Genomic DNA, 20,395 nt, shown 5'->3' with positions numbered 1-20,395 from the left:
CTGGCGTGGCCAAGCCCCATGCACGTGCCTGGCGTGGCCAAGCTCCATGCACGTGCCTGGCGTGGCCAAGCCCCATGCACGTGCCTGGCGTGGCCAAGCCTCGTGCACGTGCCTGGCGTGGCCAGTCCAGGGCGTGCCTGCCTGCCTGCCGGATCTCGAGGATAAAGCCACCAATCCATCTCCTCCCTCAGGGTCACCATAGAGGCAAGGTATCTCTGCAATAAGTGTCCGGTGCACCTCTGCAGCGCCCCCTTCTAACTTCATGCAGAGGCGGATATCTGCAGTGTCCCCCCGCGCCATGCACTGGGGAGGGGGGGTCGTCAGCCTGCCCCTCGTGTGGCCAGGACTGCGGAGGTCCAACCTCCCCACTCCTTCCTCCCCTCCCCTCCCCTCCTCCCCATCCTCCTCCTCCTCCCCTCCTTCCCACCGACCGTCGTATCCGGTCCGGAAATTCATCTGCGGACTGGGTATTACTGTACGGCGCGCCACCAGGCGGGCGGGGGACCGGACGGGCGGGCACCACCACCACCGTGACCCCCAGCATTTGGGGGGGATGATCCCTGAATTCGTTGTTGTTCGAACGGGATCATGAACATTTCTTCTGCACGGTGCGTGTATCATCATCTGTCCTGTGCTGTAAGGTGGTGCCAGGTGTTGCTGCGGTGGACGAGATGCAGTGACAACACCGAGAGAGACTGAAGACACTCTCATTAGTACGTGATCTTCTGGATGTTACGCTTGGTTCCTGAGGCATCTAGCCTGGGAACATGGACCCAAGATTACAATAATCTGGACTCGTGCGTGATAATCTCTGAGTACTATAATCCAAGCATTTGAGAATGTTATCACCTTGTAGTATAATTATATAAGCCCCTGAATGCAGCAGTTTTAACCCCCCTGAGTACGATAACTCAGCCCCCTGAGATCGACGGCTTAGTCACCTGATTAAGATGATTATCCCTTAGCACTGTACGTGCGATAACTTAGCCTTCTAAATACGATAATGATACCACTTACTACGATAGCTAAACCTCCTGAGCGCGGTATCTTAGCCTCTGAGTACGATAACTGCTCCTGACTACGATAGCATATACCTCAGAGTACAGTAACATATCCCTTTGAGTACGATAGTTAGTCCTCTTAGTTCGAGAAGTTTGCCCTGTAAGTACGATAAGTTAACATTCCGAGTACGAAAATTCGTCTTCTTAGAACGCTAACTTATCTCCTTAAGTATGATAATGTAAACTCAAGAGCACAATAATTTCGGTTCTTGAGCTCCTTTAGTGCGGTATCATAGCCCTTGATCACATTAATCTCTTCATTATGATCATTTTACTCATTACGGACTGAAATTTTCTTGTGTACGATAACTTAATCAGCCCAGAACGATAACTTACAAGTACTTAGCGACAACTTTGCGGTTAGAATACCATGATCTCTTGAGCGCCATTACTTATGCTCATGGATAAGTAAAGTTCATTGCCTGGATACAGTGAGTAAGTTTGCAGAGTCCACAGATTCATATAACTTCTCAAACATAATGCATCAGTCGGTTTAGCAAGTTGCCTCCGTGGTGTAGGGGTCGCTGACCACGACGCATTCACGGGCCCCTCTTGGGGTCGAGTGCATTGGTTCGAATCCCTTTTTTTTTGGAGGGGGGGGAGAGTAGGTCCACAGTCAAGCCTGCTGTTCATCCTCCCTTAGGAATTGGTCGATGATGTACATAGGTACGTGGCTCAGACTAACACAGAAGTCGAGATATATGATGAGGGCAACGTCAGGGTACGGTTGTGAGGCTAGTGATGTGATGGTAGTAACTTCATGAGGACCACAGTGGCGCTACTGCTGGTGTGGCAACGGGTCGCTGATGGTTCCACTCGGCAACAGATTAAAGGGAAGCGTAATCGCTGTTTTGATGCTCAATTACAAGCTTAGGTAACTGATGGTTTGGCGGAGTGATTAGCGAGGTGGTCTAGGGTCTGCAGCGACTAGTGTTCGAGTGAACAAACAGTTGGGAGAAGATAAACAGAAGATGGTGGGTGACATACATAACCGTATACCATCAGGGATGATGAGAGGGTTACATCAGTACACACTGTAGCAGGCGGGCAATTTCAGCTCCTCCCCCACCTAAAGAAAAAAAAAATTTGGGTCGATAAAAAAAAAAACTATAAAAAAAAACCCACGCCAGTGACGATGGCCACTCCTGTCATGTCTTTCCCCTCCCAGCCCTCTCACTCTCCTCTCCCAGCCCTCTCACTCTCCTCTCCCAGCCCTCTCACTCTCCTCTCTCAGCCCTCTCACTCTCCCCTCCTTAACAACGTCCAGAACACACTCACATCTCACTCTCTACTCCCGCCTCTCCAGCTCTCCCTCTTCCATCATCCACCTCTCCCACCCCCGCCATGTACCGCACGCCGCCAGCTTGCTCATGCTTCTCACATATTTATCGCCCAAACTATTTTATTATTTTCAATTTCCTCGGCCGATAATTTCCCCGGCTGCCCGGGCGCTGCTGGTCCCCGACCACAAGCAGCTGCCATGTTGCTCTGTGTCTCTCCAACCGTGTGTGTGTTTTCATCTGTTTAGTTATCTCTTGTATACGTGAATGCATGCACACACACACACACACACACACACTGGTAAATGACAATTCCAAATGTGTTTTCACAGTGGAAGGTGCGTTAACCGCAGTGTCATTCATATGGAATGAGGAAACGTAAACACACTGTTAAGGTGCCTTGACCCATTTGGTGTTCATGGTCCTGATTACCTTCTCCGTGTGTACCTGAGGAGAGTTCAGGTGTGTAGCGTCTCCATATGTGCTTAAGGAGAGCTCAGGTGTGTAGCATCTCCAGTTGTGCTTATGGAGAGTTCAGGTGTGTAGTGTATCCATATGTCCTTAAGGAGAGTTCAGGTGTGTAGCGTCTCCATATGTGCTTAAGGAGAGTTTAGGTGTGTAGCGTCTCCATATGTGCTTAAGGAGAGTTCAGGTTTGTAGCGTCTCCATATGTGCTTAAGGAGAGTTCAGGTGTGTAGCGTCTCCATATGTGCTTAAGGAGAGTTCAGGTGTGTCTTGACAGTCCAGGCCCCGTGAGATGTTCAAGGTGTCGCTGGAGGAAGCAGTGTGTGGCAAGGGAGGGAAGATGGGCTAAGTGAGAGACAACACGGATATAGGAAAGGGAGGTCATGGGGTAACTATATCCCCTCTGCCTTCTGTAGGAGGGTTAGATCCGTCTTAGATAAAAGGGAAGGCTGGATAGATTTTGTGTATGTGGATCACCAGAAAAGCATTCATCACTGCTCACCATAATAGGTTAGTACAGTACACTCCAGAAGGCTGGTAAAGAAGCTGGATGTTTAGCAGTAATAAGGGGTAGTAGACTGATTCCTTTGATTGATAGAAAATTGTCTTTAGTGGTAGAGGAAAGAAAGTATGTCAGTGTCGCATTCTCGAAGTGGATTTGGGTCATTAGCTTCTGTGTGCCACAGGACTTGGTCCGGGTACTTAATGTCGCGCAACCTTGGAGCTGCAGGAACCCCCTGGGAAAAGGTTTCTGATGTAATTATGAATAAATATATATGTGGACTGACTGTCTGTGTGGGTCTATACTATGTCCTGGCTGACTGGCACACTCATATTAGCTTTGGGTCAGGTTCTGAAGATCACGTACATAGTTTCGCTTGTTAACCCTTGTTTACATATGGAGGTCAGTATATACCCTAGCGATGTTCAGGTCATCAGATAGGTGCTGGTTGAACCTTCAGCGATGGTCAGGTCATCCTCCAAGTGCTGGTTAAACCCTCAACGATGGTCAGGTCATCCTCCAAGTGCTGGTTAAACCCTCAGCGATGGTCAGGTCATCCTCCAGGTGCTGGTTAAACCCTCAGCGATGGTCAGGTCATCCTCCAGGTGCTGGTTGAACCCTCAGCGATGGTCAGGTCGTCCTCCAGGTACTGGTTAAACCCTCAGCGGTGGTCAGGTCATCCTCCAGGTGCTGGTTAAACCCTCAGCGATGATCAGGTCATCCTCCAGGTGCTGGTTAAACCCTCAGCGATGGCCAGGTCATCCGCCAGGTGATCGTTAAACCCTTATCTGGCGGCAGCGTCGCTAGGGATGCATAAACTGGCGGCTGTGGCGGGTCATTAGGCGGGCGAGGGGCGAGGCAGGACCATTGCTATGCCCGGTCACACTCGCTGTTTGATCAGCCGTGGTCAAATTACTACTGATGGTTTAGCCTCATTTGAATATCGAGTTTTGAACGCGGCCTGTGGCAGTTTATGGTGGTGGCCAGTGTGGGTGATGCTTCTGCTGCCCGTGGGTGGGCACACACACACTCTCTCTCTCTCTCTCTGACCTGTGCTCATGTTGCGTATGTCGGAGCTCTTTGCTTACGTTCCGTGTGTTTGCCATTGCTCCGTGCTCGCGTTCCGTATGTCTCAGTGAGTGTTCTGTGCGCACGGTCCATGTCCGACAGTGTTCTGTGCGCACGGTCCATGTCCGACAGTGTTCTGTGCGCACGGTCCATGTCCGACAGTGTTCAGTTTCACCGTTTTTTTTTGTTTTTTCCCAGTTTTCCGTGTCATCATTTGTGTCGGTGTTCCCTGTATTGAGCCTGCGTTTCTTGTCAGTGCTCAGTCACTGTTCCGTGCCAGCGTTCCGTGGAACAGTTTCCAGACCGCGTTACGTGTCGCCGTTCCGTGCCAGCGTTCCGTGGAACAGTTTCCAGACCGCGTTACGTGTCGCCGTTCCGTGCCAGCGATCTCTGCCAGTGTTCCATGTTAGCGTTCCCACCAGGGGTTCCGTGCTGGTCCTGGGTGGCTGGACGCAGTGCCAAAACACCGTGTTAGGCGTCCAGACCTCACCTGATGGGCAGCTGTGTTCGCTGGAACTTGGCTATATCACACCATATAAAGAAGCAGGAAAACTATAGCTTTTTCCTCATACAAACCACCTATCTATCTCCTCTCTCTCTCTCTCTCTCTCTCTCTCTCTCTCTCTCTCTCTCTCTCTCTCTCTCTCTCTCTTCTCATCATGGTTACATCCACACACATTTAGTCACCCCAGACTGAGCCTTCGAGGAGGAAAAGCCCTCCCCACTTGGCTCCTGTTAAATATTTTAGAAATTGAAATACAATAAGGGGGCGGGGGCGGTGTGTGTGTGTGTGTGTGTGTGTGTGTGTGTGTGTTCCAGCTCCCCCTTCCCCCCCGCTCCCGCCCCCTTTATTCGCCTTCTTCGATACGAAGGGAATACATTTATGTGTTTATTTATGTATTTATATACATAAATAAGTTCTTTACTTCTCCTTGGAGGTTGGTGGGCAGTTCTACTGTGGGTTGAAGTGGGAGGCTTTGGTGCTGTGGGATGGCACGGGATACCAACCATGATAGGGTGGTTCTGTATTTACAAGATCTTTGTTCCAGTGTGGTGCTGGGGTGTCTGTGGTTGCACGGCAGCCGGTGATTGTTCTGAGTGCAGTATTTTGCGCGGTTGGCACGTCTGTTGTACATGCTTTGGAGAGGTTGGAAGCCCAGGCAAGTGAAGCATGGGTTAGAGTGGAAAATAAACTCGCTGGAAAAATAAACCCACAAGCTTCTGGGACCCATTTTCCAGCGGCTCCTGCAGTCCCAGGGATGCGTAGGGCTCGGGGGGTTTGGGGAGTGGGAGGCGTCCTGTGAGGCGAGAGATTCCTTGACGAGACTGTGCTCAGCTGGGAGTGCATTCTCGTCAGAAGCTTATTGCCTCAGGGGGTCCATCCTGTCCCTGCTGCTGAGTGTGGCACGGCCATGGACGTGCAGGAGCCCCTGAATGTGAGTGGATCCTGGGGTTGCGTGATAAGCTTTAATATGTATGTATGTATATATGTATATATATATATATATATATATATATATGTATATATATATATATATATATATATATATATATATATGTGTGTGTGTGTGTGTGTATATTATGCCTTGGGATAGGGGAAAAAAGAGTACTGGCCACGTATCTCCTGCGTGTCTTAGAAGGTGACTGGAAGGAACGGGAGTGGGGAGGAGGGCTGGAATTCCTCCTCTCTTTTATTAGATTTCAAAATAAGGAACAGAGGAAGGTGGAGTTTCCGTCTTAAGGTTCTGTATTATTCTTGATGTTGTCTACCCATCTTTCTCTCTCGAAAAAAAAAACTCCTCACAACTCTCGTCTCTCCTTTGACGGTTCTGTAATTCCACCTCTTGACTTTGTATTGCTGTAGCATCCTGTCTTTCTGGGAAAACCCCACATTGCGTGAAGAACTACATCTGCTTCTTAAGAAACTGGGTGTCATGTTTTGATGTCGAAGTTTCTTTTCCTTAGAACAGTTGCTCAGGTTTTTTTTTTTTTTCTTTTTTTTTCAAAGATTGACCTGGCTTTGTGTGGAGTACTGCCATCACATCTGGGGTGGTTCTAGCTCTGCATCCTAATGAGTCGAAAGCGGTCCGACTAATAAACTCTCCCAGGCTAACTTCCAAATCTGCTTAACCTACGCCCCAGTGTTGGTTCACTTTCCCGCTTCTACAGCTATTGCTTTAGTTTTTGCTCCCTTGAGCTGGCTACTTGTATGGTGTGTATGTGCGGTAGTGAGTGTGTGTCCAGGTGTATGTGGTGTGTATGTGTGGTAGTGAAGTGTTTATACTAGTGTATATGTGGTAGAGTGTGTGTCCTAGTGTATGTGGTGTGTGTGTGTGGTAGTGAAGTGTTTATACTGGTGTACATGTGGTAGAGTGTGTGTCCTAGTATATGCGGTGTGTGTGTGTGTGGCAGCGAGCGTGTGTCCTAGTGTATGCGGTGTGTATGTGTGGTGGCGGGTGTGTGTCCAGGTATAGCGTGTGAGCACACCATATTAGCGGTCAGGTCCCGGCCAGAGCGATCGATCTCCCTGTCCCACCCTCCTTCATGATATACTTCTTGGTATATCAAGTCTGGGGATCTGCGCGCGTGCGCTCTGTCCGCCCGGCGCGATATGTTCACGAGGACCATGTGTTGTGGGGGTCATCTGCCGGACGTATCGCACACTATTTTTTCGTCTTTTAGGAGTGTTTCATATTATTATTTTTTTCCTGCACGTCGCCTTCATACATAACCTTGTTATAACGAGTTCCCGCGTGTGGCCACATGCATCGCTCCTGTTCAGGTGTGTTGCAGACCTTGTGTGGCCACATACATCCCTCTCGTGCAGGTTCGCACTGTAGGTCTGCCTCCCTCAGGCATGACGTCGTCTCTTGACCTTCCTGAGTGAAGTGTACCGGAGAACATTTGCCTCCGTCCCTCAGTGTATCTGAAATTGCCTCTATCCCTCAGTATACCTGCAATTGCTTCTATCCCTCAGTATCCCTTGTATTGCTTCTATCCCTCAGTATCCCTTGTATTGCTTCTATCCCTCAGTATCCCTTGTATTGCTTCTATCCCTCAGTATCCCTTGTATTGCTTCTATCCCTCAGTATCCCTTGTATTGCTTCTATCCCTCAGTATCCCTTGTATTGCTTCTGTCCCTCAGTATACCTTGTTTTGCCACCGTCGCACATTACACTCTTTTGTTGCCTTATCTGAGCTCAGGCAGTGAGGTGATCACTTCCTTACCCTGTATCCCCACGGAACAAAGACTCATAGGTTTTGTTGTGACCGTTGGAGACCCCCAACCTCTCCTGGACTGTGAGGTAAAAATCACAGCATTAGGTGTCCCTGCTCAACCAGAGCTTCAGGGAGGTCATAGTTATTGGGGTAGACATGAGAAGGTTGAGAGTTCCAAAGCTTCGACGTTTTGGGAAGGAAACATGTGTCAAAGCGGCCCACTTTTGAGTTGCTGTGATGGCCTGTATTCTGATAACTTCCCCCATGCGATGTCCCTCATGACTGCCTGAACTTTGCCCACAGTTCTCCGCTACTGTCAGGTCTGTTTTTCGAGGTTCCTCAGTACATCAGTTAGGCCTGACCACTAGCAGGGATGTCTCCTGGCCCTAACCCTCAGTAAGGGGATACCAGGTAGACAGTTACGCCATTCCTCACCCATCGTCCTGACGCCACTTGCACCTCAATCCTGTTCCACCGCCGACTAGGCTGAGGTCGTGGCAATACCCTGTCGAGCCCGTGTCGCACCACATCCCTTGCCCTACGCTCCTGTCACACACTACCCCCTTCTCATCTCCCCTGCCTTCTAGTCTCCCTTGATACTCCACCCTCACCCCCCTCATGTTTCTCCATCTCTCCAGTGTCTCCCCTAAGGCCATCCGAACCTGGGTTCGAACCCCACGAACCACTCCAATCAGCCGGAGTGGCGATCCAGTGGTGTCTCCCCCGCCCACGATCAGCATTCGTGAGTCCACCTCTTGTTTGGCCACCCGAGTACTTTACTCCACCCACCGCCACCATACCTCGTCATAGACCCGTCCGCACATGGTCACCAACACCATCACCGCTGGTAATGGCTAACACAATTCCTATCCAGGCGTCCCTCTTTCCCTAGCCTACAGTTCGTGAGTAGTGTACCCAGTAGCCACGCTCTGGGCTACCAAAATTGGAGGTTTAAAAAGAAAAAAAAAAGAAAAACGCAACACGTTGATTCTGCCAAAAGGTCGTATAAAGTTGGACAGACTTGACAAACATGTTTCCTCTAATCAGATCTCACTCTCGCCTGGATCCGACATGTTTACGCAAAGATTGACTGAGGTCAACCTAAATTTTACTCACACACACACACACACACACACACACACACACACACACACACACACACACACACACACGCTCCCTGTCATGGTAAGGAAGGGAAGATGACGGTGGTAAAGTCTTTTGTGGTAACGAAGGAAGGAGGAATTTGGAGAGACTGAAGAATTTTTTCAGCAAATAATGATTTTGATGTTTAATTAATTTGTAAGTCGGCGAGGAAAGAAAAGACCTCAACTTTCATCATATGATAAACTCTTTAAGAATTGGTGGTCTAAAATCTTAAAAGAGTGTTTAAGACTCAAGATTAATCATAGCCCAAGTCTTAAGACAGTCTGTATCACAGGTTTGAGAATGGGTTAAGTCTTAACTCTTGAGGATCAGTGTAGTAGAAAGTCTTGAGAACAGTGCCAGTCAAGATTCTTAGGAAAAGATGAATATGACGGGAACCTCAGTCTAGGAAGTACTTTATTTTAAGGGAAAGTACACGAATCAAAATGAAGACTTGTGAAAAGTATTGAAGTGACTATCAGCTCAATGATCAGACCCAGGACTGTCTGAGGTATCCCCGTCATACATGATGCTGGGGACGTGAACGAAAGTCTGAAGTTTTATGGAAAATGTGTAGTTTATACGTAACGTGTACGGGAAACGTCGGAATTATCCGGAGGGGGGGAAAAAAAAAGTCTTGAAATTTGGTAAGAAAAAAGTTACAATTTAGGGCTGGCTCAGGTGCTGGGGTAGGGGGAGGTGGGTTGAACCAGGAGTTTAAATGAAATGGTCGAGTTCAAGTTAATTCTGGAGTTTGTGGCGAAAGTTAATGTCTTCAGCAAAACTCGGCCAAATTAAGACCAAAATCTGCAGTTAGTAAGAAATTCGCTTCTTGGTATACAGCATAGGGCGTGACCTGAGGGTCCTGCGAAGCGTAACGGCCTCCCCTAAGGATACACCCGAAGGGTCTAGGGAGACCCAAGGCCCTGGGATAACCAGGAGGACCTCGGGAGATCTGAGGGCTCTAGGAGATCTAAGGGCCTTGGGAGATCCGAGGGCTCTAGGAGATCCAAGGGCCTTGGGAGATCTGAGGGCCCTGGGAGATCCGGGTTCCTTAGGAGACCCAGATCCCTGGGAGACCAAGGGACCGACCGTGGCAGGTCTGGGGGTCCTTATCTTGATGCTGATAAGTTTTGTCTCCGTTATCTTGATCCTGATAAGTTTTGTTATCTTGGTCCTGATACGTTTATAGTTCATCATCAATGTTAACTTTCTTATAACCATGGACAGTGATAGGCCCTCTCCCAACTTCTTTTTCCTTTTCTTCCCCCCTTATCTCTCTCTCTCTCTCTCTCTCTCTCTCTCTCTCTCTCTCTCTCTCTCTCTCTCTCTCTCTCTCTCTCTCTCTCTCTCTCCGAAGTGTATAAAACTGGAAACCACTCTCCTTCACGTATACATCTACGAAAACATTAGTGTTTCTGTTTGCATTTGTATGTCCTGCGCGTCGTCGCTGACGGATGATGAGCCGTCGTTGTGTTGCGCGTGAGCGGCGGCCTCACACAGGGTGAGTGTGAACCGGAGAGAGGAGTGTGGCGGGAAGAGGTAGGCTTCCCGGGTTATTACGCCGCCCCTTTGATGTAGGGCTGCCCCGCCGCCGCCCTAAGTAGATTACGAGAGGCGAGCGCCGAGACCCGCCGCGCCACTAGGCTTCCTCGGAGCAGACGTCTATCCAAGAATTCCAAGTTTAGAGTCTGTTTTTCTGGCGTTTAGGAATACGTTTTCTTAGTTTATGCGAGACTGGCACTCTGGGAGTGACTCCTTCTTATAGTGTCAGTAGGGAAAGTATGGCTTTAGGATAGGTCCGTGCCTGGTAGGTGATGTAGGGAGGGAGGTGAAGCACTACTGTGAAGAAGGAGGCCTCTGCCTCCTTGCACTGTAAGGAAGGGGGCTTCACTGTGTCCCACACCTTCATTCACTGTAGGGAGGGATGCTCTACCTTGGTCCCTGCCTTCAGACACTGTAGGTAGTGGGGCTCTGTTCTAGCTATTGTCCCCCTGACACTGCAGGGAAAGGGGCACTGCTATAGCTGCTGCACCCCCTAGAAGTGTAGGGAAGGGCGCTCTACTGTATCTTCCGCCTAAGGGCACTTGTAGGGATGGTGGGATCCGTAGTAGCTCTGCCACTGTAGGTAGAGGGTGGCATGAAGTAGCCTACAGAGAGTTACGAAGCACTGTTTCCGTGGGGACTGGAGTCAGGAGACACAGGGAAGGTATTATGAATGACAGAAACACTGACAACCCTGCTGTACCACCCTACCATCCCGCCGCCTCACAACCTCTCGCTCGCCCCTCTCTTATATGACCTCGCACTCACAACCTTACCCTGTCCATACTCTCCTGCTTTTCCCCTCTACACACTTACCGTCCCCGCCCGACAGCCAGCTGTTTCACTTCCTTCCGTCACTAGTGATGTGATGAGCCGTTACCACTCTCCTCCATCAGGAACTTTATTCATTGTGGCTCAGTAAGTAGAGGACAATAACAACCTCTTGCTCCCGTTTGATTCTCTCTCTCCTCCCACTCATCTTCTGTGACTAATGCCTCAGTTAGGCTGGCCCACGCATGGGGTCTTGCGTGGTCTCTTGGCCAGAAATAGGGTCTTCCGTACCCAGACATTTAGCGCCAGCACTGGCCCGACCCAAGGCTGACCACCAGCCAACCACCACCATGGTTCGAGGGGTGTGATGCTAGTAACTCCCTCATCTGCTGTACCTCGCCTGTTGGTGAGCATCAGCTCCCTCACCTGTGTGGGTATGGGAGAGCCATAGTGCCTGGGGGGGACACAGCTGGCATATGGTCCCTTTGTCGTGGTTACTTCCAGTTCCCGTGCCGTGGTTACTGTACTTCCAGTTCCTGTACCGTAGTTCCTCTATATCCAGTTTCCAGTTCTTCCTAGTCCTTCCCGGGTCACGGACCATTTCCTGGGTCCCCAAGTCTCGGGTCACTGGAAAATTAAGGTGAGGCAGTTTGGCAGAAACGTCTGAAATATGGCCGCTCTCTGACGTCTTGTGATGGTTGGGACTGTGTATTGATGTGGTTGGTTATTGCAAAAACCAGAAGTTTCATCGCTGACTGCGGATGACTAGATCTCCTGTAGTTCTACAATGCGTATAGAAATATATGTATCTTGCAAGACCGTTGCATATCTACAATCGATTTGTACAGCAGGAGGGCGGTACGTCCTCTCAGAAGAAAAGAGAAAGAAAAAGGAGTTTTTTCGGCTTTTTGCATATTATCATTCTTTATCTGGTACGGCCAACTTTTGACACTATTCCTGAAATTCTGATTATATAAATGCATTAAGTGAACAAACACAAAGTTTCCGGACTCCCTTAGTGAAGCGAGGGCGTAGGTAGATGCAGACAGTATTCCGCACACATGTTATTGGAACCTCACTTTACTGGCTTTCAGAAGAACTTTATCACAACTTTAAAAGATTTTCCATCTTCTGAGCGTAGGAAAATGGTAAATAGTTTGCAGCAGTATTCAGACCTCTTGCCTAAGACTTTCCATTGCATTGCTTCTGTTTCAGAGCAGGAAGTATTGGAAACTGTCTGGCTATCACTTCTGGAGTCTTAGAGAGCCGCTGGAATGGTGTTGCAGCCGGCAGCGACCGCTGGCTGTGTTGGCCACGGCTGCTGCCGGCTGTGTTGTGGCCACGGCCGTTGCCGGCTGTGTTGTGGCCACGGCGTCTGTCGGCTGTGTTGTGGCCACGGCCGCTTCCGGCTGTGTTGGTTACGTCCGCTGCTGTGGGTGAAAGGAGAAAGTTGAGAGTGAATGTGAATAAAAGCAAGGCTATTAGGTTCAATAGGGTGGAGGTACAAGTTAGTTGGGATTTGAGTTTGAACGGAAAAAATAAATGGAGGAAGTGAAGTGTTTTAGATATCTGGGAATGGACATGGCAGCGAATGGAATCAAGCGGAAGCGAGTCATAGGGTAGGGGAGGGGGCGAAGGTTCTGGGAGCGCTGAAGAATATGTGGAAAGAGAGAACGTTATCTTGCAGGGCAAAAATGGGTATGTTTGAAGTGATAGTAGTTCCATTGATAATATATGGATGCGAGGCATGGGCTTTACATAGGTTTGTGCGGAGGAGGATGGATGTGTTGGAAATGAAGTGGTATGGTTGCATAAGTAATGAAAGGGTAAAAGAAATATGTGGTAATATAAAGAGTGTTATTGAGAGAGCAGAAGAGGTTGAATGAAATGGTATGGACATATGGAGAGAATGAAAGGAGAGGTTGACAGAGGATATATGTGTCAGAGGTGGAGGGAACAAGAAGTGGGAGACCAAATTGGAGATGGAAATAGGGCGTGAAAAAGGTTTTGAGCAGTCGGGTCCTGAACATGCCGGAGGGTGAAAGGCGTGCCCGGGAAAGTAAATTAGAGCGATGTGGTATACCGAGGGCGACATGAAAAGTTCACTGGGACGTGGATGTGGATAGGGAACTGTGGTTATGGTGCATTGCACATGACAGCTCGAGAATGGATATGAGCGGATGTGTCCGTTCTTCTTTTTCTAGCGCTACCTCGCTTACGCGGGAAATGGTGTTTGTGTGTGTGTGTGTGTGTGTGTGTCTGAAACACACACGTGCAGTGTTACTGAAGGTCTAAACACATTAAGGCATGATACAGTAGCTGACCTTATCTAAGGCTCAGTAGTCCGATAATGAGCAACAGTGTTATCATTTCCTGGATAATAATGCGATTCCATCTAGATAAGCGACATCTACACCAGTCTAAAGGATTGAGATATTAATGTTAATCTTGGGTCGTGGTGCAAGATAACAGTTTTCTTGGCGTTTCTTTCATTGTGGTGAGATAAGCAAGGTACGCCACCAACCACACGAGATGCCAGGCTAAGCGGCAGACTTGACGAACGTAAACTTTATCTGGAGACGGTGTCTGGTGGGTCAGGCTGTGGACAACACAGCTGGAGCATTGAGCCGCCCGCCCAAGCCTTGATGACTCCCTTCCCAGAGTCCCTCTCCCAGGATGATCATACCCAGAGGCCCTCTCCCAGGATGATCACGCCCAGAGAGTCCCTCTCCCAGGATGATCATACCCAGAGTCCCTCTCCCAGGATGATCACACCCAGAGTCCCTCTCCCAGGATGATCACACCCAGAGTCCGTTTCCTAGGATGATCACACCCAGAGTCCCTCTCCCAGGATGATCACACCCAGAGTCCCTCTCCCAGGATGATCACACCCAGAGTCCCTCTCCCAGGATGATCACACCCAGAGTCCCTCTCCCAGGATGATCACACCCAGAGTCCCTCTCCCAGGATGATCACACCCAGAGTCCGTTTCCTAGGATGATCACACCCAGAGTCCCTCTCCCAGGATGATCACACCCAGAGTCCCTCTCCCAGGATGATCACACCCAGAGTCCCTCTCCCAGGATGATCACACCCAGAGTCCCTCTCCCAGGATGATCACACCCAGAGTCCCTCTCCCAGGATGATCACCCAGAGTCCCTCTCCCAGGATGATCACACCCAGAGTCCGTTTCCTAGGATGATCACACCCAGAGTCCCCTCTCCCAGGATGATCACGCCCAGAGAGGCCCTCTTCCAGGATGATCACACCCAGAGTCCCTCTCCCAGGATGATCACACCCAGAGTCCCTCTCCCAGGATGATCACACCCAGAGTCCCTCTCCCAGGATGATCACACCCAGAGTCCCTCTCCCAGGATGATCACCCAGAGTCCCTCTCCCAGGATGATCACACCCAGAGTCCGTTTCCTAGGATGATCACACCCAGAGTCCCTCTCCCAGGATGATCACACCCAGAGTCCGTTTCCTAGGATGATCACACCCAGAGTCCCTCTCCCAGGATGATCACACCCAGAGTCCCTCTCCCAGGATGATCACACCCAGAGTCCCTCTCCCAGGATGATCACACCCAGAGTCCCTCTCCCAGGATGATCACACCCAGAGTCCCTCTCCCAGGATGATCACACCCAGAGTCCCTCTCCCAGGATGATCACACCCAGAGTCCCTCTCCCAGGATGATCACACCCAGAGTCCCTCTCCCAGGATGATCACCCAGAGTCCCTCTCCCAGGATGATCACACCCAGAGTCCGTTTCCTAGGATGATCACACCCAGAGTCCCTCTCCCAGGATGATCACACCCAGAGTCCGTTTCCTAGGATGATCACACCCAGAGTCCCTCTCCCAGGATGATCACACCCAGAGTCCCTCTCCCAGGATGATCACACCCAGAGTCCCTCTCCCAGGATGATCACACCCAGAGTCCCTCTCCCAGGATGATCACACCCAGAGTCCCTCTCCCAGGATGATCACACCCAGAGTCCCTCTCCCAGGATGATCACACCCAGAGTCCCTCTCCCAGGATGATCACACCCAGAGTCCCTCTCCCAGGATGATCACACCCAGAGTCCGTTTCCTAGGATGATCACACCCAGAGTCCCCTCTCCCAGGATGATCACGCCCAGAGAGGCCCTCTCCCAGGATGATCACACCCAGAGTCCCCTCTCCCAGGATGATCACGCCCAGAGAGGCCCTCTCCCAGGATGATCACACCCAGAGTCCCCTCTCCCAGGATGATCACGCCCAGAGAGGCCCTCTCCCAGGATGATCACACCCAGAGTCCCCTCTCCCAGGATGATCACGCCCAGAGAGGCCCTCTCCCAGGATGATCATACCCAGAGTCCCTCTCCCAGGATGATCACACCCAGAGTCCCTCTCCCAGGATGATCACCCAGAGTCCCTCTCCCAGGATGATCACACCCAGAGTCCGTTTCCTAGGATGATCATACCCAGAGTCCCTCTCCCAGGATGATCACACCCAGAGTCCCTCTCCCAGGATGATCACCCAGAGTCCCTCTCCCAGGATGATCACCCAGAGTCCCTCTCCCAGGATGATCACACCCAGAGTCCGTTTCCTAGGATGATCACACCCAGAGTCCCTCTCCCAGGATGATCACACCCAGAGTCCCCTCTCCCAGGATGATCACGCCCAGAGAGGCCCTCTCCCAGGATGATCACACCCAGAGTCCCCTCTCCCAGGATGATCACGCCCAGAGAGGCCCTCTCCCAGGATGATCATACCCAGAGTCCCTCTCCCAGGATGATCACACCCAGAGTCCCTCTCCCAGGATGATCACCCAGAGTCCCTCTCCCAGGATGATCACACCCAGAGTCCGTTTCCTAGGATGATCATACCCAGAGTCCCTCTCCCAGGATGATCACACCCAGAGTCCCTCTCCCAGGATGATCACCCAGAGTCCCTCTCCCAGGATGATCACCCAGAGTCCCTCTCCCAGGATGATCACACCCAGAGTCCGTTTCCTAGGATGATCACACCCAGAGTCCCTCTCCCAGGATGATCACACCCAGAGTCCCCTCTCCCAGGATGATCACGCCCAGAGAGGCCCTCTTCCAGGATGATCACGCCCAGAGAGGCCCTCTCCCAGGATGATCACGCCCAGAGTCCCTCTCCCAGGATGATCACACCCAGAGTCCCTCTCCCAGGATGATCACACCCAGAGTCCCCTCTCCCAGGATGATCACACCCAGAGTCCCCTCTCCCAGGATGATCACGCCCAGAGAGGCCCTCTTCCAGGATGATCACGCCCAGAGAGGCCCTCTCCCAGGATGATCACGCCCAGAGTCCCTCTCCCAGGATGATCACACCCAGAGTCCCTCTCCCAGGATGATCACACCCAGAGTCCCCTCTCCCAGGATGATCACACCCAGAGTCCCCTCTCCCAGGATGATCACACCCAGGATGGAGTGTGTCACACCCATTAAGATGGAGTAATCATTCGTCTGTCTTCCCTGACAAAGATCATCCTACAGCCATCGATGTGAATGGAAGGCTTCCGGCTGTGATCCTTAATTAATGTCGACGTTATTGGTTTATTTCGTATATGACACTCGTGCAGTAAGTGGCGGCACATAAAGACATCGACCCGTGGTGTGAGGCGTGCTTCCATTACTACCCATGCATGCATAACAAGGGCGGAGAGAGAGAGAAGAGAGAGAGAGAGAGAGAGAGAGGAGAAGGGTCTCTGGCTGTGTCCCGTACGTTCATGTAGTCTTCCTCCCACACTCCTCCTGTCTCCCTCGTTACTTCCCCTCCCCTCTCCCTACGGCCAGTCCACCACACACAAAACTGTCCGTCAGTTAAACACAGTAAAGATGATGTTCTCACTTGATCTTGCAAGGAAGGAGGACCCACCACTTTAATAATCCCACACAGATATCGCAAAGGTAAGCCTCGGTAAATCCCAGCAAAACTCGGCAAATCCTCTGTAATCCTGACACATCCACACGTTCTGAAGGCTTGAAGTGGCCCCCCCCCCCCCCTTTGCCTCTCTAACCATGTTCTCTTTCCTGTGAACTTGGATAAATGAACGTAAACAATATCAGCAGGAGGACCCCAGTCCAACACTTGAGGTACGGGAAACATTGCCGCCAAACCTGGATGTTGGCTGCATCTGATTCCCGCCCTCTGAACACCCTCCCACTCATCTTGAAGGGAGAGTGTGGGGAGGTCAGTAGGGCAGGTGGGAATGATTGCAGGGGAGCAGGACGAGGATGGGTAATGGCTTCCACAACTGAGGGAGGCGGGGGTGCCATAGCTGGCCAGAGAACCTGATCCCCTCCCCCACCCACCGTAGTGCCATCGCGAGGGAGAGGCGGGGGTGGTAATGGTGGCCAGGGTACCTGGCTCCCCCGTGTCTCTGGTGGCACATCACCCCTTCCTCAACACGTTACGATTTCCCCTGGCCCGACGCACGGTTCCCTCCACCACCTGGCTGCTTCCCTTCCACCTCCCTCACTGGCTGCTTCCCTTCCACCTCCCTCACTGGCTGCTTCCCTTCCACCTCCCTCTGGCTGCTTCCCTTCCACCTCCCTCACTGTCTGCTTCCCTTTCACCTCCCACTGGCTGCTTCCCTATTCCATCTCCCTTACTAGGCCCTTCCCTCTCCCAGCTCCCTCACAGGGTCCTTCCTTTAACCCATCTCCTTCTGGGTCCCTCCCACTCCCAGCTCCCTTATGGGGTGTTTCCCTCCCAGCTCCCTCATAAGGACCCTCCCTCTCCGTACACCCCTCCACATTGCTTCCCTCCCAGCTCCCTCACAAGGACCCTCCCTCTCCGTACACCCCCCCACATTATGTTTCTTCAGACAGTGGTGTCGCTGGGGGTGTTGTTGTTGTTGTTGATGCTGATCTTTTGTTGTTGTTTGAGTCAGAGCGGGAGATCGTGCTTGGTCTCCTGCTTCTGCCGAGGTTCATGCTTCAGCTGGTCACAGTTCCGGCTGTTATCGCCTGTGCCACCGTCGGTGCGGGTCTCCGTGCTGAAGGATGCCCATAGGATTGGCAGAGGATCCTCAAGTTAATTCCTGCGGGACCGTCTTAGTCACGACCGAGTTTGGGGGAGGGAGGAGGAGGAGGAGAGGGTGCTGTTTACTGTGTTGGAGGAAGTGATGGCGTTGCCTGGAGTTTGGGGGATATCCTTTCTCTGGGGTTCGAACGTCTTGAAATATTCGGCTGAACGAAAAATTTGGAGGCGTTTTGTTACGGGTCTAGCGGACGGGGGAGGGTCGAGAGAGACAGAAAACCTTCACCTGTCGGGAAATTGGTTGACAGCCATCTCTAATAAAATGCTAATGTCGTGACGGCAGTAGAAGGGAAAGGAGAGTAGAGACCCTGGAATGGTGAGGTGCGCGGGTCAGAGGCCATGGAAGACGGCGAGGTAAGGCCCCGAGAAAGGGAGAAGCAAGGCAAAGGGCGAGGAAGCCGCCTTGGGAAAGGGCGACGATATGCCATTGGGGAGGGTGTTGAGAGGTGATGGAAGAGGGAGATGAGGCCGTCAGAGGGAGCGATGAGGCCGTGGGAAAGGGTGAAGAGAGTTCGTGGTAGAGGACGGTGGGAGGTCATTGGGAGGGCCATAAGAAAGGTAATTTTTCCCCCACAGTGATTTCCCCACAGTAACTTCCCCTCATTCTACCACCCATGTAACTTCGCCTCATTGTCCTTAACCCTGTAACTTCCACTCATTATTCTACCCATGTAACTTCGCCTCATTGTCCTTAACCCTGTAACTTCCACTCATTATTCTACCCATGTGACTTCCCCTCATCGTTCTCAACCCTGTAACTTCCACTCATTATTCTACCCATGTAACTTCCCCTCATTGTTTTACACGAGGTGTCATCTTCCTCAAGTGTCCTCCCTCCTGTTCTTGGCTGTCACGCTACAGCTTCAACATGATGTTCTTCTTCTCTGCTGCAGGTGCAAGGCCCGCGGAGGCGTGCGGGTGGCTGGCGTGGAGACGGCTTCGTCGGCGTGGAACTTGACAGTAGAGGTGAACGGTCGGAGGAGCTCTGCCTCCGTCACTGCCTTACTAACAGACCCTCCCAATAACGACACGCTCCACAACCTAGGGTGAGTATGGCTCCTTGCTGTATACCAGTCTGTGTACTGCGCCTCTATCTTGCACGATGTGTATATTGGGCTCATGTGAACTCCTTGCTGTATACCAATCTGTGTACTGCGCCTCTATCTTGCACGATGTGTATATTGGGCTCATGTGAACTCCTTGCTGTATACTAATCTGTGTACTGCGCCTCTATCTTGCACGATGTGTATATTGGACTCGTGTGAACCATTTTCTGCTGTACACTCGATTTTGTTTACCCCAATACGGTGTACAGATGGCTTCCAGTTGTACACTTCTTGTATATTGTATACTTCCTTGCTGTCTTACACCCTGTGTATGGTGTATGATGACCCCTTTTGTAAGCTTCAGGTGAAAGGCTGGTTTCTCCAACAAACCTTTTTTACGTAACCTGGCCTCATATATATATATATATATATATATATATATATATATATATATATATATATATATATATATATATATATATGGGTCGCCAGTCTGATGTATTTTGGGATTTTGCATGTGTATTGTATAGTACTTTCTGGGATCTTGTATATTCCATGTATGGTGTATTGTACGACCCTGTGTGTCCAGTGTACAGAGAACAATAACAGAATAAAGGAAGGTGAGTGACAGGTAGTGAAGGGCAGAGGCCTTAGCTTTGTGAACCACTGAAGAAAGATTATGGAATGACCTGATCATAACCTTTGAAGTTTTTCACCCAGTCTGGTGTCAGCAGAGAGTAATTACTTCAAGGATGTAGAGACTACACAAGCAGAGGCCCCGAACATGAAAATAATTAAGACATGTCAGAAAAGATGTAAAGGAATGTTTTCAGAGCATAAATGTGGCGGGACGAATGGAATAACCTAAATGACGAAAATGTGAAAAGGGACAACAATACAAAAGTTTATAAAAGGTGTATGATGGCAGAGATGGTTTAAGAGATAGAGATGGTTTAAGAGATAAGACACCACGAGTGTAAAACTTTCTCCCCGTATAGCACAAGAGATGGGGCCCCCGCGAGTGTAGAACTCCCTCCTCGTAAAGTACAGGAGATTGTACCCCCACGAGTTTTTAAGTATAAATTCCACCCCGTACAGCACAAGAGATGGGGGGCCCCACGAGTGTAGAGCTCCCTCCCCGAACATTACAAGAGATGAAACCCCATGAGTGTAAAAGTTCCTCACCGTGCAGCACAAAAGATGGACCCCGGTAGTGTAAGCCTTCCTCCCCATAGGGACA

General features: G+C 50.6%; 1 protein-coding gene across 3 annotated transcripts in view; it reads left to right on the top strand.

Moving 5' to 3' along the window:
* The window catches only part of dtn (transmembrane protein 132C dtn), a 175,146-nt gene that overhangs the window by 130,087 nt on the left and 24,664 nt on the right, over positions 1-20,395 (top strand). For all 3 annotated transcript variants that reach the window (XM_071689219.1, XM_071689221.1, XM_071689220.1), the window contains one exon: positions 19,003-19,155. In XM_071689219.1, the coding sequence (XP_071545320.1) occupies positions 19,003-19,155 (153 nt within the window). The remainder of the gene's footprint in view (positions 1-19,002; positions 19,156-20,395) is intronic.

The sequence above is a fragment of the Panulirus ornatus genome, chromosome 46 (assembly GCF_036320965.1).
Source record: "Panulirus ornatus isolate Po-2019 chromosome 46, ASM3632096v1, whole genome shotgun sequence".
Classification (NCBI taxonomy): Eukaryota; Metazoa; Arthropoda; class Malacostraca; order Decapoda; family Palinuridae; genus Panulirus; species Panulirus ornatus.
This window is presented reverse-complemented; position numbering and strand designations above follow the sequence as displayed.